Raw genomic sequence first — 22,068 nt, 5'->3', positions numbered from 1 at the left:
GTAGCTGACTACTTTTTTAGTTATTGTGGACCTGTAGGAAGAAAACCTACCTGTTTCCTGTCTAGAGTTCGCGTCCGTTTTTTAATTAATAACAATTTAGTGCAAAAATCGCCATTTTTTCGATTATTTCCACCCCATTCAAAAGCTAAATAGTTGACATAAAATTACAAAATTTAATTTTTTAGAACATTGAAAAACCTTTAAAATGCCGAATTTTTAAAGTTAAAAAGTTAATTTGTTACTACACAAACTGCAAAATAAGTGAAAATCGTTATTTGTTAATAACTTTTACTAAAACTACCTTAGAACTTTAGTGTTTCACCCAAAGTTGGGTATTGGGGTACTTAACAAACCCTCAAATTTGAGACCGATCCATTAATTAGTTTAAAAGTTATTCTATTTGTTTATCCCAGAGACCTTTATTTTGCAATAACATAAGACAGAAAAGAATGAACATAGGGCAATTCTGCGTATGCCAAATTAAAGTAGAAAAGTGTTACTATCAAAATGTACTAAAAAAAGATAAAAAATTGTCTAATATAGTCAAAAATCCTAATGCTAATTTTTTGAAATTTTTTAGTGTATAAATATTTAGAATAACTTTAAACATATTGTCCTTAGAAAAAATCATTTTACATATTCGAAAAGCTGGTATTTTACACGAATTTTTAAAAATGTAGTTCAATTGGTGATTAGTCGTGGTAAGTGAAAGGGGAGCCGGGAGCCGACAAATGCACTTCAAAAACTAAAAAAGCCAACTTAAAACTACTATCATTTTCTATATTTTGGGATCTACTGAATATATTTTGATCTTTCTTTTTTTAATTTGGATGTAATTTTTCTGTACATTACAAATATTTAATTTGTCTAGACATTTATTAATTAAAAAACAGTCTAATTTGTTTAAACAATTTTTGAAAAATAATTTTTTCACAAAAATCTATGATTTTAATCATACTATCATTATTAATCATAGAAAAAGTTAAGGTATATTTTAATAAATAAATTATCTTCAATAAATAATTATCTAATAAAAATAGTCTACTAGTCTACTTTAACTTTTTCTATGATCATTAATGATACTATGATTAAAAAAATAGATTTTTGTAAAAAAAATATTTTTTCAAGAATTCTTTAAACAAATTAGACTGTTTATTAATTAATAAATTTATAAACAAGTTGCATATTTGTAATGTGCGTAGAAATTACATACCAATTAAAAAAGAAAGATCAAAATCCATTCAGTTGAACCGGAGATACAGAAAATTGTATTAGTTTGAAATTGCTTTTTCGGTATTTTAACTCGGTGGATTTGTCGATTCCCCCTATTTAGTAACCGTTTGAACTACATTTTCGAAAAATCGTAGAGGATGCTGTAAAGGTACAATGTTTGTGCGAATTTTTTAACAAAAAATACAAATCCCATTCTTTAAAATGGCATCAATGAGATTCCTTAATTATTATAAACAAATTAGCTGTGAATTAAAAAAAACACATGGCTAACTTTGTCTCAAATGAACCCAGGCTAAATTTTTTTATTTGAAAATTTGTGTTAAAATACTAGCTTTTCGAATATATAAAAAGATTGTTTATACGGACAATATTTTTAAAGTTATTCTAAATGTTCATAAAATACAAAATTTCAAAAATTTGGCATTAGGATTTTTGACTAAATTAATTAAAAAAAATAGTAAATCCTTTATAAAAGGTATATATTTAAAATCCCTAAAAAGGGCTACATCACAATCACATAACTAGTTTTCGACTGGTTTACCAGTCATCATCAGTGCTTACCTAAAATGAATATAACCTGATAAAATAATGCAACGATATTGAAATTTTGACTAAGGTTAAAAAATCTGTCGGTTATACTCACGTGAAGTTTACATGCTAACCACCAAGATATAGTTTAACAAAAAATATGTGGGTCAAGGGCCTGTATAAGTGGTCCGTTAAGGAAACATCAGTTAAAAATGCCAATTAAAGCATGGATGTTTAAAATATTTTAATATTATGCCCCAGGTAACATCTGAGCTGTGGTATGACTTGATTACATGGTGAAAGTCTGGTAGCAAATGACAATGAAATAGGTGGAGACCTCAGAACGATGACAAGACAAATGGCAGTTCCACAGGAATTTTAAAAATTAGCCTGTCATATTTAAAGACTATGGTGTACAACTTGTTAAAATTAGAAATGATGTAACAACACACTCCATTGTGAGAATCATCATTTGAAATTCAGTAAACTAAATGATGTAGTTAAAAATGTATTTGCTTTTACTGTTAGTGGAGGTGGATAGGCAACCTACATTACACAAATGTTATTACATATTCGATAACTGAAATCAGTAATAAAATCTTTTTGTAAAAAAAAACCTAAGATTTAAAAAGCAATTTTGTGTTTATTTAAAGTTATCGAATTTATTTAACTTATTGACAACTGTTGGGATTTGTGTAAATTTAAAAAAAATCACAATGGGGTGACTGAGGTGTAAAAATGTCTTAAATAATCTAGGGGGATGTATCATTAAGAACGCACAACCTCAAACTTAGGCGACTAATTCCTGAAGACTTCGCAGGCTGTCCGGATCCCTAAGGGTCCAAAAACCAAAACCGTCGTAAGATGATGACAGTAGGGGCTGGGGGTATGAAACGTCTGTGAGGAAGGTAATGAGAAAGGAACATAAACGGGACCTAGAGAGAAAATTAGACTTTTGATTTGGTTTTACTATAGATAAGTGTTATATGTTGGTAATGACAGATTGAATAGCTAGGGTGAGAATAGTGATATGTAGAAATATGAAGGTGAATTGTATGTATATGAAAATTTATATAATGTGTATGTCTGTGGATGATGATGTCAGTAATTTATATGTATGTTATGGATATATAAAAGTGGTTTGATGGCTGAAGATGAAAAAAGGATGATTATGGCTTGTACCAGATGAATTATACGTGTGAATGTGAACTAAGCAGTAGAAGGAAGGTGAAGTAATATTGTAAATGTGTTAAGAAAAAAGTTGTCGATGGAGTGGTTGGAAGTCACGATTGAATGAAACATGTCGATTGACACAATTCGGACTTTTTGTTTTTCTTTGATTATTTCTAGGTCCTCGTATAAGTCTAATTTTAAGAAGTTTTTCTGTGGAATGTTGTGAAGTAGAGCGACATCATCTGGTATATTTAAAGTATGATTTTTGTTAAATGTAGTAATGAAACAAAGACTTACTCACAATCATTTAATTATACTTTGACGACCGGTTTCGATCTCTACATTATTCAGATCATCTTCAGGTCGGCGTTACAAGTAGTTAAATGCTACAAGTAAAGAAAACCAGAGTTAGAACATTGTCTGGTTGCACAAATGTTAATATGATTTTTGTGTTTGAGATGTTAAGAAAAGGTAGAGGTATTCTCTCTTTTGGTGTGTTCAAGAGAGCGGGAAGCAAGTGATCTACAAGTTCTTCCTATGTAAGTAGCGTCACAGTCAGAACATTGTAGTCTATAGACACCACTACGATTCATGTAATTGATACTGTCTTTGGAATTTGATAGAGATTGTCCTAAAGTGTTGGATACTTTAAAAGAATGTTGGTATCGTTATGTTGATTATTGTTTATTGATCATCTCAGGTAACTCAAATACAGCTGAATTATTACTTTCTAAAATTAACCAAATCCACCCCAATATTAAATTCACCATGGAATTAGAGTCATCCCAATCAATTAATTTTCTTGACCTCACTATTACCAGATTAAATGACCATTTCGATTTTAGTATCTTTAGGAAACCAACACAGACTGAAAATGTCATACCACTATCCTCTAATCACCCAATGTCACACAAACTTGCCGCCTTTCACAGTTACATACACCGCCTTGAAACCATTCCCTTATCACAATCCGATTACAATAAATAATTAAACAGATTGCGTCAAACAGCCTTCAACAACGGTTACGATCCACACATCATAGACAAGCTCATTCATAAAAGACAGCTTAAAGTCTTACGACATGCTGCGTTCCCTAGGGATTCGACATCCAAACCTACTTATGCTTCTATACCCTTTCACCAAGATAGACTATCTGAGGATATTTCAAATATTATCAAAAGATCAGTAGACAACATCCAAATTTCTTTTAAAGTATCCAACAATTTAGGACAATCTCTATCAAATTTTAAAGACAGTATCAATTACATGAATCGTAGTGGTGTCTATAGACTACAATGTTCTGACTGTGACGCTACTTACATAGGAAGAACTTGTAGATCACTTGCTTTCTGCTCTCTTGAACACACCAAAAGAGAGAACACCTCTACCTTTTCTCAACATCTCAAACACAAAAATCATACTTTGAATATACCAGATGATGTCGCTCTACTTCACAACATTCCACAGAAAGACTTCTTAAAATTAGACTTATACGAGGACCTAGAAATAATAAAAAAAAAACAAAAAGTCCGAATTGTGTCAATCGACATGTTTCATTCAATCGTGACTTCCAACCACTCCATCGACAACTTTTTTCTTAACACATTTACAATATTACTTCAGCTTCCTTCTACTGCTTAGTTCACATTCACACTTATAATTCATCTGGTACAAGCGACAATAATTCTTTTTTCATCTTCAGCCATCAAACCACTTTTATCTATCCATAACATACATATAAATTACTGACATCACCATCCACAGACATACACATTATAAAAATTTTCATATACATACAATTCACCGTCATATTTCTACATAGTAGCAATCTGATTCTCGAAGCGTGAACATGTACCGTCATTAAAAGCGCTAGAGAACTTCCTTATCGTAAAACTACCTAATTAACTAGTAATTATCTTATCAGCATCAAAAAATTGTTAAAGTGAAAAGTAACAAAAACCAAGTGATTAGTGAAACAAACAAAAGAAATATGTTTCCTTCGGGGAACTTATTAGGATTTGATAATAATGGCCAACCAATTTATCAACAAATGAATACTATACAGGATGTCCCAACAATAAATAACCAGAACCAGTCAAACCAAACAGCAGTAAAACCGCAAGTACCATTTTTGTATTTTAATCAAACACCATCTAACCAGATAACAAATCAAATGTCATGCTCAAACCAAATACCTATTCCAACCCAAATAGCTATACCAAACCAAGTACAATTTCCTAGTCAATCAACTGCACAAAATATTCAAAACACTCAAAACCCTATTCAGTCACAATACACAACATTATCCACAAACCCTCAATGCTCACTCTCATCAACACAAAACACCAATAACTACACAGATAGCGATAGCGACATAGAACTTAACGAAACAGAAAACCAAAATAAACATCCTTGGCAAGAAGTTGCCAATAAGAGAAAAAGGATGAAAAGACAAACAACTTCAGAAAAGTCCAACCAAATCCAAACACAAAACAGATTTGATTCCCTCTCAAAAGAAAATCTAGATGAACAAACAGACAATTTATCAAATACACAAAACACAAATATCACCAAAAAAGATCCCTCACCGCCACCAATCTATATTTATGGAGTTACTGACTATAGTGCTATGATAGCAAACCTTTCAACTGCAACTGCGGCAGAAACCTATTACACCAAAACCATTTCAAATAATACAGTAAAAATTAACCCTACAAACTCAGACACCTACAGGACACTCATACAGCACCTTAGAAAAGAAAACATTGTACATCACACTTACCAACCGAAACAAGAGAGGGCCTATAGAGTTGTCATAAGAGGATTACACCATTCAATACCCACAGCAGATATCTCGCATGAATTAAATAATAAGGGTTTTAAAGTTCGCAACATAATTAATGTTAGACATAGAGTTACCAAAGAACCATTGCCCTTATTCTTTGTCGATATAGAGCCAAACGAAAACAACAAAAACATATTTAACCTACAAGTCCTACGAAACTGCATAATAACAGTAGAACCACCTAGAATAAAAAATACAATAGTTCAATGCACAAGGTGTCAAAAATACGGGCATTCAAAAAGTTACTGCCTAAGGCCATTCGCCTGTGTTAAATGCGGAGGATCACATGACACAAAAACCTGCAAAAAAGCACGCGACACACCAGCAACATGTGCCTTATGTAATGGCAATCATCCAGCAAACTATAAAGGATGTGCTATATATAAAGACCTAGTCAATTCGAAAAACAAAAATATAACAAGCAGCATTCCTATACCTAGAGTTGCAAGCCTAAATAATAATAACACTAATGCTCACCACATACACCAATCACATGTAACATATGCTCAAGTTGCAGCAACTAATACTTCTTCACAAGACAACAACAATAATTCAGACCTTTCAAATAAACTTACAGAGTTCCTCAACGAATTTAAAAATATGTTTGCACAATTGATAAACCAAAACAGCATGATACTAAGCATGCTTACAACAGTGATAAATAGAACGTCGTAATGGCTAACTCACTTAGAATAGCAGAGTGGAACGCAAATGGTCTAACAAACCATGTGCAAGAAATTATACTATTTCTAAAATTAAACAAAATAGACATCCTACTTATATCCGAGAGTCACACAACTGAGAGGTCTTTTATAAAAATTCCACACTACTCTGTCTATTACGCAAACCATCCAGATGGAACAGCCCATGCTGGTTCAGTTGTAATAATTCGTACAGCTATAAAACACTACGAACTTGCTCCATATATCACCAACAAAATTCAGAGTACTATCATAAAAGTACATGCGCTCACCTTTCCACTAACAATAGCTTCTATCTACAGCCCACCACGCCACACCATCAATCTGGAGGAATACAGAGAGTTTTTTGAACAACTTGGCTCACATTTCCTAGTGGCAGGGGACTGGAATGCAAAACATACAACCTGGGGAGCAAGACTGATATCTCCAAAAGGCAGAAATCTATTAAAGATCATACAAGATAATAACCTGAAATACCTAACAACTGGTACCCCCACATACTGGCCCACTGATAACAACAAAATTCCTGATCTGTTAGACTTTGCTATAACTAAGGGAATACCTGAAATACACAGCGACATCACCCCCAGTTTTGATCTCCATTCGGACCACAGTCCCATCTTGATTACCTTAAGTACCAATATAATTTGGAAAACTCCTGCACCAAGGCTATGTTCCAGTAACACGAATTGGGTTCAATTCAAAGAAGAAATAAATGATAAAATATCTCTTGACATTCGACTCAAGCACAAAAACGATATTGAAGAAGCTGTAAAATATTTAACGGAACAAATACAACAGGCCGCTTGGAAAGCTACTCCTGTAAAGGAAAAAACCATCGATGAAAGGTATAGTATACCCCTCCATATTAGAACACTAGTAGAAGAGAGAAGAAGAGCCCGTCACAAATGGCAAAGAACAAGAAACGCGATAGATAAAACAAATCTTAACAGACTCACACACAGACTTCATTCCGCTATCCAAACAGCCAAAAACGAATCCTTTGAAAGATATGTCACAAACCTTTCTCTTGACGACAACTCTCTTTGGAAAGCCACAAAGAAATTCAAAAAGCCGGTAGTAATGAAATCACCAATTAGAAAAAATGATGGAGCCTGGGCTCGATCAGATATAGAAAAATCCAACAGATTTGCAGAACATCTATCAACCGTCTTCTCCACCCCAGAGGCCAACGATATTAACGACGAGAAAATTAGAGACTTCCTCAATGCACCCTGTCAGCTATCATTACCACTAAAATACTTCTCACCAAATGAAGTCCGTAACGAAATCAACCTGCTTAACCCTCATAAAGCTCCAGGATTTGACCTCATAACTGGCGAAATCTTAAAAAAACTCCCAAGAAAAGGTGTCGTCTTAATAACCATTATTTTTAATAGCCTCCTGAGACTATGTTATTTTCCAGTGCAATGGAAGTATGCACAAATTATAATGATACCTAAACCTGGTAAACCTCTAACTGAAGCCAGTTCGTACAGACCAATAAGTCTCCTTTCGACTTTATCAAAAGTATTCGAAAGGTTAATCCTTAACAGAATAGAAACAATAATACCTATAGAAAACCTTATCCCAGATCATCAGTTTGGTTTTCGCTCAAATCACTCAACCATACAACAGTGCCATAGATTAGTCAACAAAATAAAAGAGAGCCTAGAAGGGAAACAAATATGTCTATCAGCATTTCTCGATATACAGCAAGCATTTGATAGAGTGTGGCACGAGGGTCTTCTCTTTAAAATAAAAACTCAGCTAACTGACCAAATCTACCTCCTCCTTAAATCATACTTGTCCGACAGATACTTCCAAGTTAAATACGAAGGTACTCTATCCAACTACCACCAAATAAAATCCGGAGTACCTCAAGGCAGTGTACTTGGCCCATTCCTTTACCAAATCTTCACTGCTGATATTCCTATTAGCGAAAATACACTAATGGCAACATTTGCGGATGACACTGGTATACTAGCATCAGACATCAACGAAATATTAGCATTTAACAAATTGCAAAATCATCTCAATGAACTAGAAGACTGGCTTAAATGCTGGAAAATAAACGTCAACACAAACAAGTCTTGTCAAGTAAATTTCACAAATCGAAGAATTAGATGTCCACAACTACACCTAAATAATTCACCTATACCAATAAAAACAGAAGTAAAGTACCTGGGCCTTCATCTAGACGAAAAACTTACTTGGAAATCACATATTGCAGCCAAACGACGACACCTCGACCTAAAAGTTAAAAACATGAGCTGGCTAATCAACAGAAGATCGCAACTTTCATTAGAAAACAAACTGACCATCTATAAAACAATACTCAAACCAGTGTGGACATACGGAATCAAGCTGTGGGGCTGTAGCAAACCATCCAACACCAAAATACTACAGACATTCCAGTCAAAAACTATTCGTATGTTAGCTAAAGCCCCATGGTATGTGTCAAACCAAACCCTTCATGCAGACCTCAACATCCCCTTCATCAATGATGTGATTGCTGACCACTCCAGAAGGTACATGAATCGCAGCGCAGACCATCCAAACCATCTCATAGATGAATTATTCAACCCCCCACTGGTTGACAGACGTCTGAAAAGACTTTGGCCAGAAGACCTAGCTGCTAGGTAAATTCCAGAGAGTCGTCAATGGACGACACCTGCCACAAGCCAACAACATACATTATATTTACTTATTACTGTATTGAAGTAGATTGTAAATAAGCAATAAATAAATAAATAAAAAAAAAATATTTCTACATATCACTATTCTCACCATAGCTATTCAATTTGTCATTACCAACATATAACACTTATGTTTAGTAAAACCAAATCAAAAGTCTAATTTTCTCTCTAGGTCCCGTTCATGTTCCTTTCTCATTACCTTCCTCACAGACGTTTCATACCCTCCAGCCCCTACTGTCATCATCTTTCGACGGTTTTGGTTTTTGTACCCTTAGGGATCCGGGCAGTCTACGAAGTCTTCAGGAATTAGTCTCCTAAGTTTGAGCTTGTGCGTTCTTAATGATACATCCCCCTAGATTATTTAAGACATTTTTACACCTCAGTCACCCCCATTGTGATTTCTTTTAAATTTACACAAATCCCAACAGTTGTCAATAAGTTAAATAAATTCGATAACTTTAAATAAACACAAAATTGCTTTTTAAATCTTAGGTTTTTTGGACAAAAAGATTTTATTACTGATTTCAGTTATCGAATATGTAATAACATTTGTGTAATGTAGGTTGCCTATCCACCTCCACTAACAGTAAACGCAAATACATTTTTAACTACATCATTTATAGTCTTTAAATATGACAGGCTAATTTTTCAACTTCCTTTGGAACTGTCATTTCTGTCTTGTCATCGTTCTGAGGTGTCCAGGTCTCCACCTATTTCATTGTCACTTGCTACCAGGCTTTCACCATGTAATCAAGTCATACCACAGCTCAGATGTTACTTGGGGCATAATATTAAAATATTTTGAACATCCATACTTTAATTGGCATTTTTAACTGATGTTTCCTTAACGGACCACTTATACAGGGCTTTGACCCACATATTTTTTGTTAAACTATATCTTGGTGGTTAGCATGTAAACTTCACGTGAGTATAACCGACAGCTTTTTTAACCTTAGTCAAAATTTCAATATCGTTGCATTATTTTATCAGGTTATATTCATTTTAGGTAAGCACTGATGATGACTGGTAAAGCAGTCGAAAACTAGTTATGTGATTGTGATGTAGCCCTTTTTAGGGATTTTAAATATATACCTTTTATAAAGGATTTACTATTTTTTGTATTATATGGTATACAGCCAACTACAGGAAAACTTTTTCCTTGTGGATTTTTAAATTAATTAATTTTTTTATCTTTTTTTAATACATTTTGATACTATCATTCTTCTACTTTAATTTGGCATACTCAGAATTGCCCTATGTTCATTATTTTCTGTCTTATGTTATTGCAAAATAAAGTTCTCTGGGATAAACAAATAGAATAACTTTTAAACTCATTAATGGATCGATCTCAAATTTTGAGGGTTTGTTAAGTACCAAAATACCCAACACTGGGTGAAACCCTAAAATTGTAAGTTAAATTTAGTAAAAGTTATTAACAAATATCGATTTTCACTTATTTTGCAATTTGCGAAGCAACAAATTGGCTTTTAACATTCAAAAATCGGTATTTTGAAGCTTTTTCAATATTCTATAAAATTAAATTTTGTAATTTTATGTCAACTATTTAGCTTTTTAATGGGGTGCAAAAAATCGAAAAAATCGCGTTTTTTGCACTAAATTGTTAATAATTAAAAAACGGACGCGAACTCTAGGCAGGAAACAGGTAGGTTTTCTTCCTATAGGTCTACAATAACTAAAAAAGTAGTCAGCTACCTGGATCTTTGAGTGTCCTGAGAAAATCCTTATTTCTCTGGACTATAAGTATTTGTCGTCGATATTACATGACCTTAAAATATCTATTAGTTTATCATGTTTCACCAGGTCAAAAGCCTTCTGAATGTCTATAAAACTCAAGTATACATCAGAATCGATATCACTACATCTTTCAACTACCACACATATTGAAGAAACTGCTTCTCTTTTTCCGAAGCCATTCTTAAAACCAAATTTAGTTTGACCAGTGTGTTCGTCTAGTTTATTGTATACTCTATTGTGTATTATTTTTAGGAAAAGCTTCAGCATATGATTCATCAGGCTAATAATCCTATTTATTCAGTTTTCTACTTGATAATAGTTTGTAATAAATTTTAGGGAATTGAGGTTAATTCACTAATGCTACAAGTAACTTCTGAAATCACTTGGTTGAATCAGTGGATCAAAGCTCAAGCTCAGCTTAATGTAAAAGACTTTGCAGGTGCTATAAAGACTTACAAAAATATGGACATGTATGGGTTGCTAAAGGACAACACTGCGTTACTAGTTAGTATGGCACATTGCTATCATTTTATGTGCGATGATGCTAAGGCAATTTCTATATTACAAAAGGTAAGTTTTACTACCAATATCTATTATTATAGTCACAAAGGGGAATGTTTTTGAATATTCAAAACAAATTTTTAAATGAAATTAACGCAGCATTAACCTTTCTTGTATCATGATTAGTACGTTCTTTAACGGTGAAATATTGCAAACCTCTAAAGGATACCGCACACATCTTATGGAAAATATAATGTCACCCAAATTCAATAAAACTTACCTGAATAGATTCGTTTCAATTTAACGGTCACTTTTTATCATTGCGCCAACTCTTAATTATGATTAATTGCGGCGCAAATTGCAATTAAAGTTTATCAAAATCATATTTTCGAAGTCCATAAAAGTGTCAGTTACAATCACTATTACTCTGGGTGCTATTCAATACAGCTTAAACCCAGCGGGACCTAAAAACGGATTAGTGAAACTATTATACTTTCCTACTTCTCACCAAATATTTACTTATTATATATAGACAAAGCCAAAATGGCGGGTTCGTTGTTTAAAATATTCCCATGAGATTTTTTTGCATAATTACATTCGTGAGACATCCCAGAGTAAGGTTCAAGAAGTCGCCCACGTGAAAAGTGGGCCAAATTTTTTTTAACAATTTTTTTTAATCAAATTGCAAAAATCAATATTTTTGTCCCGGACAATTTTTTTGTAGGTTTTTTGGACCATTCTGGATAAAAAAGGTCTCTTATAATTTTTCTCTAAAGTTGATTGTTTTCGAGTTATAAGCAATTTAAAATTGAAAAAAACGAAAAATGGCGATTTTCAAGGCTTAATAACTCGGTTAAAAGTTATTATTATGAAAGTCAGAAAGTGACTAAATCAAAGTTTAATGCCCCCCCTACAAGATCCCGAAGAAATTTTTGTCAGTATTTTATTACTAAGCTGTTATTTTTAAGTAAAAATATTGAGCGCCATGCACGTGGTAGCCGGCCGTAAATGCTGAGTGCGAGAGAGATGCCACTCCGGCAGTCCAATGGTGAATCTTACTTGCACTCACATTTACGGCCGCCTACCACGTGCATGGCGCTCAATATTTTTACTTAAAAATAACAGCTTAGTAATAAAATAATGACAAAAATTTCTTCGGGATCTTGTTGGGGGGCATTAAACTTTGATTAAGTCACTTTCTGACTTTCATAATAATAACTTTTAATCGAGTTGTTAAGCCTTGAAAATCGCCATTTTTCGTTTTTTTTTTTCAATTTTAAATTGCTTATAACTCGAAGATGATCAACTCTAGAGAAAATTTATAAGAGACCTTTTTTATCCAGAATAGTCCAAAAAACCTACAAAAAGAATTGTCCGGGCCAAAAATATTGATTTTTGCAATTTTATTAAAAAAAATTGTTAAAAAAAATTTGGCTCACTTTTCACGTGGGCGACTTCTTGAACCTTATTCTGGGATGTCTCACGAATGTAATTATGCAAAAAAATCTCATGGGAATATTTTTCCCAACGAACCCACCGTTTTCGCCTTGTCTAATAGGCGTTCGTTAAAAATTATCAATAGTGAGTGGTTCGCCTGTTTAAATGTTGTGGAATACTAATCATTTTTTATTATTTATGTATGGTAGGTATACATAAAATCTGTAACTAATTTCGATTAAATAATGCATTCATTTTCACACCACCATTGAGGTAAAATGCAAGGCGCGTTTTTTTGCAAGGTGTCATTAATCCATGTTGTCATTAATTATTAAAAATATATATAAAAAAATTAAAACCCTAATTGTGGTATTCCAAAAGTCAACCATTACTGATTCAAATGCACGTCTCTATTAGGAGCGTCTAAGACAGAATGTAATAACTGTGTTGATGGATGCCTTACATTTTCATCATGCCTTGCATACCCTAGATACCATAATACACTTGCAACATGAGCACAGCATCCAACAGTTCGTGCACCAGTTTTGCAAGTGCAGTAGTAGCCGTCGATTGGTATATTGTCACCGTCATTTTCTTGATGGAGTGGTTGAAAAGCTATCCATAATTGAAACGCCCTTACTAAATTTTTCGTCCTTACTATTGAACAGGTTTGTAAACTTTAACTCAGTTTTCCCGAATCATGGTTTTTGCAGTTCGCCCTTACTCTTCCAAGCTCCTGATATGTCTAAATATTTTGTACCAGTGAGATTTTCATGTAAGAAAATTGGACCGATTGTTTTTTTCATAGGAGATGCTGACCAATAGAAAGCTACAGAAACAAAAATTACAGCGATAATTTTTGATAATATTCCGTCGTCAAGCATTACTCCAGATGCCCTTCGTCATTACGCAAAGATGAACATTCTTTAACAATAATTAATGTTTTACAACTTACCAAGAAACAGGTTTAGCAAATATTCAGGTGAAGATATCAATAAAATATCAGTTAAAATTATTTAAAAAGACAGTTTTATTCATGAAATAATCTCAGCGAATTACACTCGATCTCTGAAATTGTTATCGAATTGTTGCCCTCGTGACACTTTGACATAATTTCACTCCCCTTCGGGTCGTGAAATTAAAACTGTCAAAGCGCCACTTGGGAAACAAATCGATAATTTTAGAGCTCTCGTGCAATTACTACTGATTATTTCATTCATAGGAGATTCTGACCAATAGAAAGCTACAGAAATCTAAATTAAACTGATAACTTTTTTGATTATTTCATTCATAGGAGATTCTGACCAATAGAAAGCTACAGAAATCTGAATTAAATCGATAATTTTTGATAATCTCCCGTCGTTAAGTATATTACGTCAGATGCCCTTCGTTGATACGAAAAAATACATTCAGTGACATTAATGACAATTAATGTTTTAAAAATTATAAAAGTGATGACTTTCAATCGTTAAATATTTATAAAAACTGTGTGTTTAATGGTACTTACATAAATAAATTACAATAAAATTTTGGTTTTGAATAGTTTTATTCATGAAATAATCGCAACAAATTGCACTCGACCTCTGAAATTAATATAGAATTTTTGCTCTCGTGACACTTTGACATAATTTCACTCGCCTTCGGCTCGTGAAATTAAAATTGTCAAAGTGTCACTCGGGAAAAATTCAATAATTTCAGAGCTCTTATGCAATTACTACTGAAAATTTTTTGCTCAATTAGAAATCCAATGAAATCAATTAATTTGTGGTCATCTGATTGAATACAACCAATAAAACCAACATTATACTGAAAACAGATCCCATGGGCTGTTTTCAGTAGTAATAACCCAAGGACATTGATAATTGTTCGAAAAAATTTTATAACAGATGTCGAAAGCTTGTTGCTTGGAAACAGACCGACGCCGTAGGCGGAGGTCTGTTGCCTGTAAGCAACAAGCTTGAGAAAGTTGTTAAAAAAATTTTGAGCATTTATCAATGTTCGAGGGTTATTCGGATAGAAAATTTTTTGCTGGTTATGAAAAAAAAAATACAGAGCAGAAACAATTTATTTAAATGTGCAATTAACAAAGGAACAATTAGAAAAATTTATTTATTTTACTTTCATTTCCTTATAATACTTTTCTTGTAAAAGCTTACTTGTTAGGTTCCACATGGTTTTGACAGTAGCTTCTTTAAACTCTGTACCATCTTTTCTTCTCATGTTCACAGCCCAATCCTTTAAAATCGACGCCAATTCTTCCACCGTCCGAATTCCATCTAATTCATATTTTCTATCATTGCAAAAGTCCATAAACGCTTTCCATACAAATTTTTTACTGTAAACAGTATTCTTTGGTATATTTGATTCGATAATTTCATTAATATTCTCATCAGTATTACAACCAAATCGTGACATTTTGAAATATTGAATATTTGAAATGTCAAAATCGAAATGAAACGAAATGTAGATATCCATAGCTACATGATTGAGTGAAAACAGCCCATGGGATCTGTTTTCAGTATAATGTTGGTTTTATTGGTTGTATTCAATCAGATGACCACAAATTAATTGATTTCATTGGATTTCTAATTGAGCAAAAAATTTTCACTCAATCAAGTAGCTATGGATACCTACATTTCGTTTCATTTCGATTTTGACATTTCAAATATTCAATATTTCAAACTGTCACGATTTGGTTGTAATACTGATGAGAATATTAATGAAATTATCGAATCAAATATACCAAAGAATACTGTTTACAGTAAAAAATTTGTATGGAAAGCGTTTATGGACTTTTGCAATGATAGAAAGTATGAATTAGATGGAAATCGGACGGTGGAAGAATTGTTAATTGCACATTTAAATAAATTGTTTCTGCTCTGTATTTTTTTTTTCATAACCAGCAAAAAATTTTCTATCCGAATAACCCTCGAACATTGATAAATGCTCATAAATTTTTTAACAACTTTCTCAAGCTTGTTGCTTACAGGCAACAGACCTCCGCCTACGGCGTCGGTCTGTTTCCAAGCAACAAGCTTTCGAAATCTGTTATAAAATTTTTTCGAACAATTATCAATGTCCTTGGGTTATTACTACTGATAATTGCCCGTCGTCAAGCATATTACGTCAGATGCCCTTCGTTGCGACGAAAAAATACATTCAGTGACATTAATGACAAATGTTTTAAAAATTATAAAAGTGATGACTTTCAACCGTCAAATACATATTTATAACAACTGTGTGTTTTATTGTACTAATTTGTACTTACATAAATAAATTACAATAAAATTTTGGTTTTGAACAGTTTTATTCATGAAATAATCGCAACAAATTGCACTCGATCTCTAAAATTAATATAGAATTTTAGAGCTCTTGTGCAATTACTACTGATAATTTTTCTGCAATTCCTGTGTATACGACCGGCAAAAATTGGTTTAATGAGTTTGAACTTGGTCGCACGTCCGTTTTTGATAAGTCACGCTCAAGTTCCCCGAAAACGGCTACTGCGGAGTATAACATGACAAAAGTACACAATCTTGTATTGGAACACCGCCCATTGAAGGCGAGAGAAATAGCTGAAACAGTAGGCATCTCAAAAGACAACTGGACTTAGAAGACGGTTGTGACTTTTGTTATTTTGACTGCCCTGGTCTTCTCCATTCTACTTCGTCATTAGTTCATCCTTTTTCTCTTTAGTATCCACTTGATAATACCCAGTACATTTTATTGACTTATATTTCATTAAATGTTTTAGTGTCTTCGATTAGATCCCAACTTAATCAATGGAAGAGATTTACTGTCAACCTTATTAGCAGCATCGGGTACAAAGGAACATATACGAGCTTTAGAAGCAATGACCCCGACCATGGACATGTCAGCATGGAGCGCGGAACATTGGGTGGTTTTAGGAAATTATATGTATGCTTTGAAAAAATACGACAAAGCTGCTTATTTTGGACAACAGGCATGTTTGCTTGATAGAAGAAATATAGAAGCACTACTTTTAAAAGCAAATACTTTGTTGCAAATAAAAAAATATTCTGACGCTGCTACTCATTGTACTGAGGCATTACAATTATGTAATTATAGGTATGTATAATAAAGGGCCTAGCCAGGTAAGATGATGAAAAGTGCCCCCAAGTCAATTCGAATTCCATATAGGTCAACGTTTAGCATATATAGTGAAACTAACTTTCTGAAATTTTTAGCCCCCTAGGTGGTCATGTGACCCACCTAGAGCCTAATTAGGGTTTTTATTTTTTATCTCAGCCGCATCGAGAACTAGCGAAAAACTTTAAATAAAAAAGTTGTAAGCTTTAAAAAATTCTGTCCGAAAAATATTTATTTTAAATTTTTATAAGGAAATTTAAATTTTAGAACGATTTTAAAATTTTAAATGAGTATAAAAAAATAACTAAGACATTCGTTTTCACGAAAAAAATATATAACGTGTATTTTTGCATAATGTTTCACCCTGAATTTTTTCAAATTTTTAAAATTGGTGAAACGCACCCTTAAAAATAAAAAACCGCATTTTTTGGTTTTTTTTTTCATTTTTTGATACAATTTTATACATATTTTTCAAAAAAGGTAACACCGTCACTAGAATAGGTAAAAAACTGAAAAATAATTGGGGTTTGCTTAATAAAAATTTTTTGTAAGGCCATCCAGTTTCAAGATACAGGGCGTTGAAGAAAACAAAATTGTACACATTTTTTACGATTTTGTCGAAACTACTGGCAACATTGTAATAAAATTTGGCAAGTTTTAAGAGGTAGTTGTTGTACATTTTTTGACATACAATTAAGAATTTTATATGTATCATTGGCGCTAATAGGGGTAATGGTCTGAACTTTTTAAAGAAAAAGATAGTACGCCACTGACATATTTCAAATTAACAATCGTTTTTGAATTTCTCGTTCAATTTGTGACAAAAATCTATTTTCCTATTTTTTCATACGACGCGCCATTTTTATTCAAAAAATAAAACATCTTAACCCTTACAAAGTATTCGAACTTCTATGAAATAAAATATTAGTAGTTTCTACATCTACATCTCGTACATCATCCATTATAAAAACTAATTCGAATACTTTGAAAGCGTTAAGATATTTTATTTATTGTAGCAAAACGGCGCAAATTGGACGAGGAATTCAAAAATGATTGTTAATTTGAAATATGTCAGTGGCGTACTATCTTTTTTTCTTTGAAAAGTTCAGACCATTACCCCTAAGCGCGCCAATGATGAATATCAAATCCTTAATTGTATGTCAAATCATGCACAATAACTACCTCTTAACACCCGCCAAGTTTTATTACAATATCCAGGAGGAAAATAAACTTCCTGTAGCTGGCTGTATACCATAAATCACAAAAATACCAAGTTTCTTGTAAAAGGTATATATTAAAATACCCTAAATAAGGGTCACAATACAAAACGTTTTCGGATTAAGGAATCCATCATCAGTGTTTAAAAGCCCTAAAATTAAGTATAACCTAATTAAATGAGATAAAAGTTAAAATTGACAGAGGTTTTCAAGAACAAGAGGTCATACTTACAAAATTTGCATGCCTGAGCCACCAAAATGTATCGGGTAAAAACCCTTTAAATGTAAATAATAAGGATGTTTTACATATTTATATAAAATTCATTGGATGGTATAGATAAACCTGGATGTTACCCAGGGCAACACAGGACTCTCTCCACGTGGTTGGAACTTTTTTTGGAGAAAACCTCACATATTGGATTTCAATGGCCAACTGACAAGTGAATTCAAGAGCAACCCAAAATGACATCAAGAACTGTCAATGTAACCTAGTTGTAATATTACTTCAGCCACTTTTATTACAATGTTGCCAGTAGTTTCGGCAAAATCGTTAAAAATGTGTAAAATTTTGTTTTCTTCAACGCCCTGTATCTTGAAAATGGATGGCGTTACAAAAAATTTTTATTAAGCAAACCCCAATTATTTTTCAGTTTTTCACCTACTCCAGTAACGGTGTTACCTTTTTTGAAAAATATGTATAAAATTGTATCAAAAAACGAAAAAATGCGGTTTTTTATTTTTAAGGGTGCGTTTCACCAATTTTAAAAAATTGAAAAAATTCAGGGTAAAACATTATGCAAAAATACACGTTATATATTTTTTTCGTGAAAACGAATGTCTTAGTTATTTTTTTATATTCATTTAAAATTTTAAAATCGTTCTAAAATTTAAAATTCCCGACAAAAATTTTAAAAAATTTTTTTTCGGACAGAACTTTTTAAAGCTTACAACTTTTTTATTAAAAGTTTTTCGCTAGTTTTCGATGCGGCTGAGATAGAAAATAAAAACCCTAATTAGGCTCTAGGTGGGTCACATGACCACCCAGGTAGCTAAAAATTTAAGAAAGTTAGTTTCACTATATATGCTAAACGGTGACCTATATGGAATTCGAATCTAGTTGGGGGCACTTTTCATCATCTTACCCGGCTAGGCCCTTTACTGAGGCATTACAATTATGTAATTATAGGTATGTATAATAAATTAAACCGCTTATATGTACACTAAACAATATATTAAATAAACACGTCAATACTATGAAGGGGGATGATCCGTACTAAAGATTTCTAATTTTTTTCGAATCTTGAGAAAACTAATAAGTATTTTTGAAAAATTAGACGTAAAACGAAAGATTACATCAAAGTCTCATAGAACCTAGTACATCGGATACCACTGTTCCCTACTCTAGCAAGTACTTTGGCCCTTATTGCGTCATTATCTCTAACTATCACATAGAGAGCCTAGTGTTCTATATTTTCAGTGAAGAAAGAGTGGGAGCTGGAGTATATGGAGGAAGACCAAGGCTAAGCCTTAATGAAAGCCTAGGTAATTACTCCACCATCTTCAAAGGAGTTAATAAAGAGGGACCGCAGGGACAGATCTATAAAAATTATATCTGATAGCCAGGCGACACTAAAGGCACTGGAATCGAACTGGATTGACTCCAAGCTAGTTTGGAATTGTCTTTAGCATATGATTCGGATCGGAAGAGTAACGAAGTATGCTTACTCTGGATGTCTGGACATAGTGGTATTGAAGGGAACGACAAAAACGGACCTACTTGCCAGAGGAGGTGCAAAGGAAACATTTATAGACCCAGAACCTTTCGTTGTCTTAGCAAGAAGCACATCCAACCGAACGATATCGGACAAAGGCTTTCATAAATGAACCTTCGAGGAAGAGATCTAAACATCTGTTAGATATGAATATGAATGATTTGCGTATAGTAGGTCTAATAACAGGACACTGTCGCCTTAAGGGATACATGAATAAAAAAATAGATCCACAGAAATTGCGGATTGCAAATTTGGCAGGGCGAACACTTTCTCTGGAACTGCCAGTATTGGATAGGGCTTGATACATTTGAGCATTATCAACTCGAACTCTACCACTTCGTACAAATGTCACCGTAGACTATAACAGACTATATTAAAAAGGCTGGGCTGAAAGGACAATTTTAACCTAGAAATGAGCCATAATATACTTCTTAGGCCAAGTGAAAGGGTGGTGAAGGGCCCACTTTTATTAAACTTAACCTAACCTATATTTTGGATTCTCTCCCTCCTTTCCTTCCGTCTCCCTATCATTTTTTTTTAGCCTTTTTTCTATTCGAAATGTCGAATAAAAGCCTTTCCCATTTCTCGCCATTCATCTCTGTTGTGTGTGAGGCGTTTCCACATTGGTCCTGCGACTCTTCTGATGTCATCGCTCCAGCGCATTTGAGGTCTTCCTCTTGGTCTCTTCGCTTCGTACAGTCGCCAGTTTCCAACTTCCTTGCTCCATCTACCATTTTCGAGACGTTCGTTGTGTCCAGCCCATTTCCATTTTAATTTAGCCGCTTGTTCCACGGCATCCCTTACTTTTGTTTTGTTTCGGGTTGCTTCGTTTGTTTGCCGATCTATTAGTGAGATACCAAGCGTCTGTCGTTCCATGGCTCTTTGAGTTTTTCTAATCTTGTCCATGTTCATTTTTGTGAATGTCCAGGTTTGAGCTCCGTAAGTGAGAACGGGAAGGATACAAGCATCGAACACTTTGGTTCGAAGGTATTGTGGTATCTTTTTGTCTTTTAGTATATATGAGAGTTTTCCGAATGCAGCCCATCCCATTCTTACTCGTCTGCTTATTTCGGTAGTTTGATTTTCTTTGTTTACCTTGATATTCTGACCTAGATATATATATTCTTTTACATGTTCCACTTTTGTTCCTTGGATGGTTATCGTTGGTTGATCATCTTTGTTAGACATTAGCTTAGTTTTGCTCAAGTTCATTTTTAGTCCTTTTTTTAAGGATTCTCTATGAAGCTCATCGATCATCACCTTCAGTTCTTTCCAGCTGTCGGCTATTAGTACCACGTCATCTGCATATCTTAGGTGGTTTAAATACTTTCCATTTATCGAGAGTCCCTTTGTTTCCCAATTTAATGATTTAAAGATGTCTTCAAGTGCGGCAGTAAATAGTTTTGGAGATATGGTGTCTCCCTGTCTTACTCCTCGGTTGATTTTGATTGGCCTAGTTTTCATGTCGTTATCCATCGTGACTACCATTTCAGCATGTTTGTATATATTATGTATTAATATCCTATATCTAGAATCGATTCTGCTATTGACCAGTGCTTCCTCAATAGCCCATAATTCTATGCTGTCAAAAGCTTTTTCGTAATCTATAAATGCTAAGCAGATTGGTAAGTTGTACTCGTTAACTTTTTCCATTAGGATCTTTAGTGTGTGAAGATGGTCGCATGTACTGAAGCCTTTTCTAAAACCGGCTTGTTCTGCTGGTTGATATACATCGAACTTTGTTGTCAATCTATTTGTAATTATTTTTGTTTTTTTTTAATCATATAATAATATAACTAGCTGTCTCCCCTTCCACACCCTCGAAAGAACATTTTAAACTTTTAATTTTCTTTTTTAGTATATCTTACCTACTTCTTTTAAATGAATTGTTCTCTTTTTTAGGCATGATATTCACAAATGCTGTGTTGAATCCTATATCCAAAGTAATAGGATTAGAGAAGCTGAATCGGTGGCAGTAAATGCTTGCAATCAAATGAATTTTAGTGCACAAGCATATTGTGTAAGTGTGGCCTTAGTTTATTATTAGAGAGATATCGCAAAGGCTAACGTTAATACCGTGTCAAGACGTTAATAAGG

The 22,068-nt window shown here is 33.4% G+C and overlaps 1 protein-coding gene across 1 annotated transcript in view; it reads left to right on the top strand.

The window, feature by feature from the left end:
• LOC114324188 (anaphase-promoting complex subunit 7) overlaps positions 1-22,068 on the top strand; it is a 45,093-nt gene that overhangs the window by 16,122 nt on the left and 6,903 nt on the right. Inside the window, exons 4-6 of the mRNA XM_050651745.1 lie at positions 11,271-11,504; positions 16,627-16,961; positions 21,874-21,991. Coding sequence (XP_050507702.1) covers positions 11,271-11,504; positions 16,627-16,961; positions 21,874-21,991 — 687 coding nt within the window. The remainder of the gene's footprint in view (positions 1-11,270; positions 11,505-16,626; positions 16,962-21,873; positions 21,992-22,068) is intronic.

This window comes from Diabrotica virgifera, chromosome 5 (assembly GCF_917563875.1).
Source record: "Diabrotica virgifera virgifera chromosome 5, PGI_DIABVI_V3a".
NCBI lineage: Eukaryota > Metazoa > Arthropoda > Insecta > Coleoptera > Chrysomelidae > Diabrotica > Diabrotica virgifera.
This window is presented reverse-complemented; position numbering and strand designations above follow the sequence as displayed.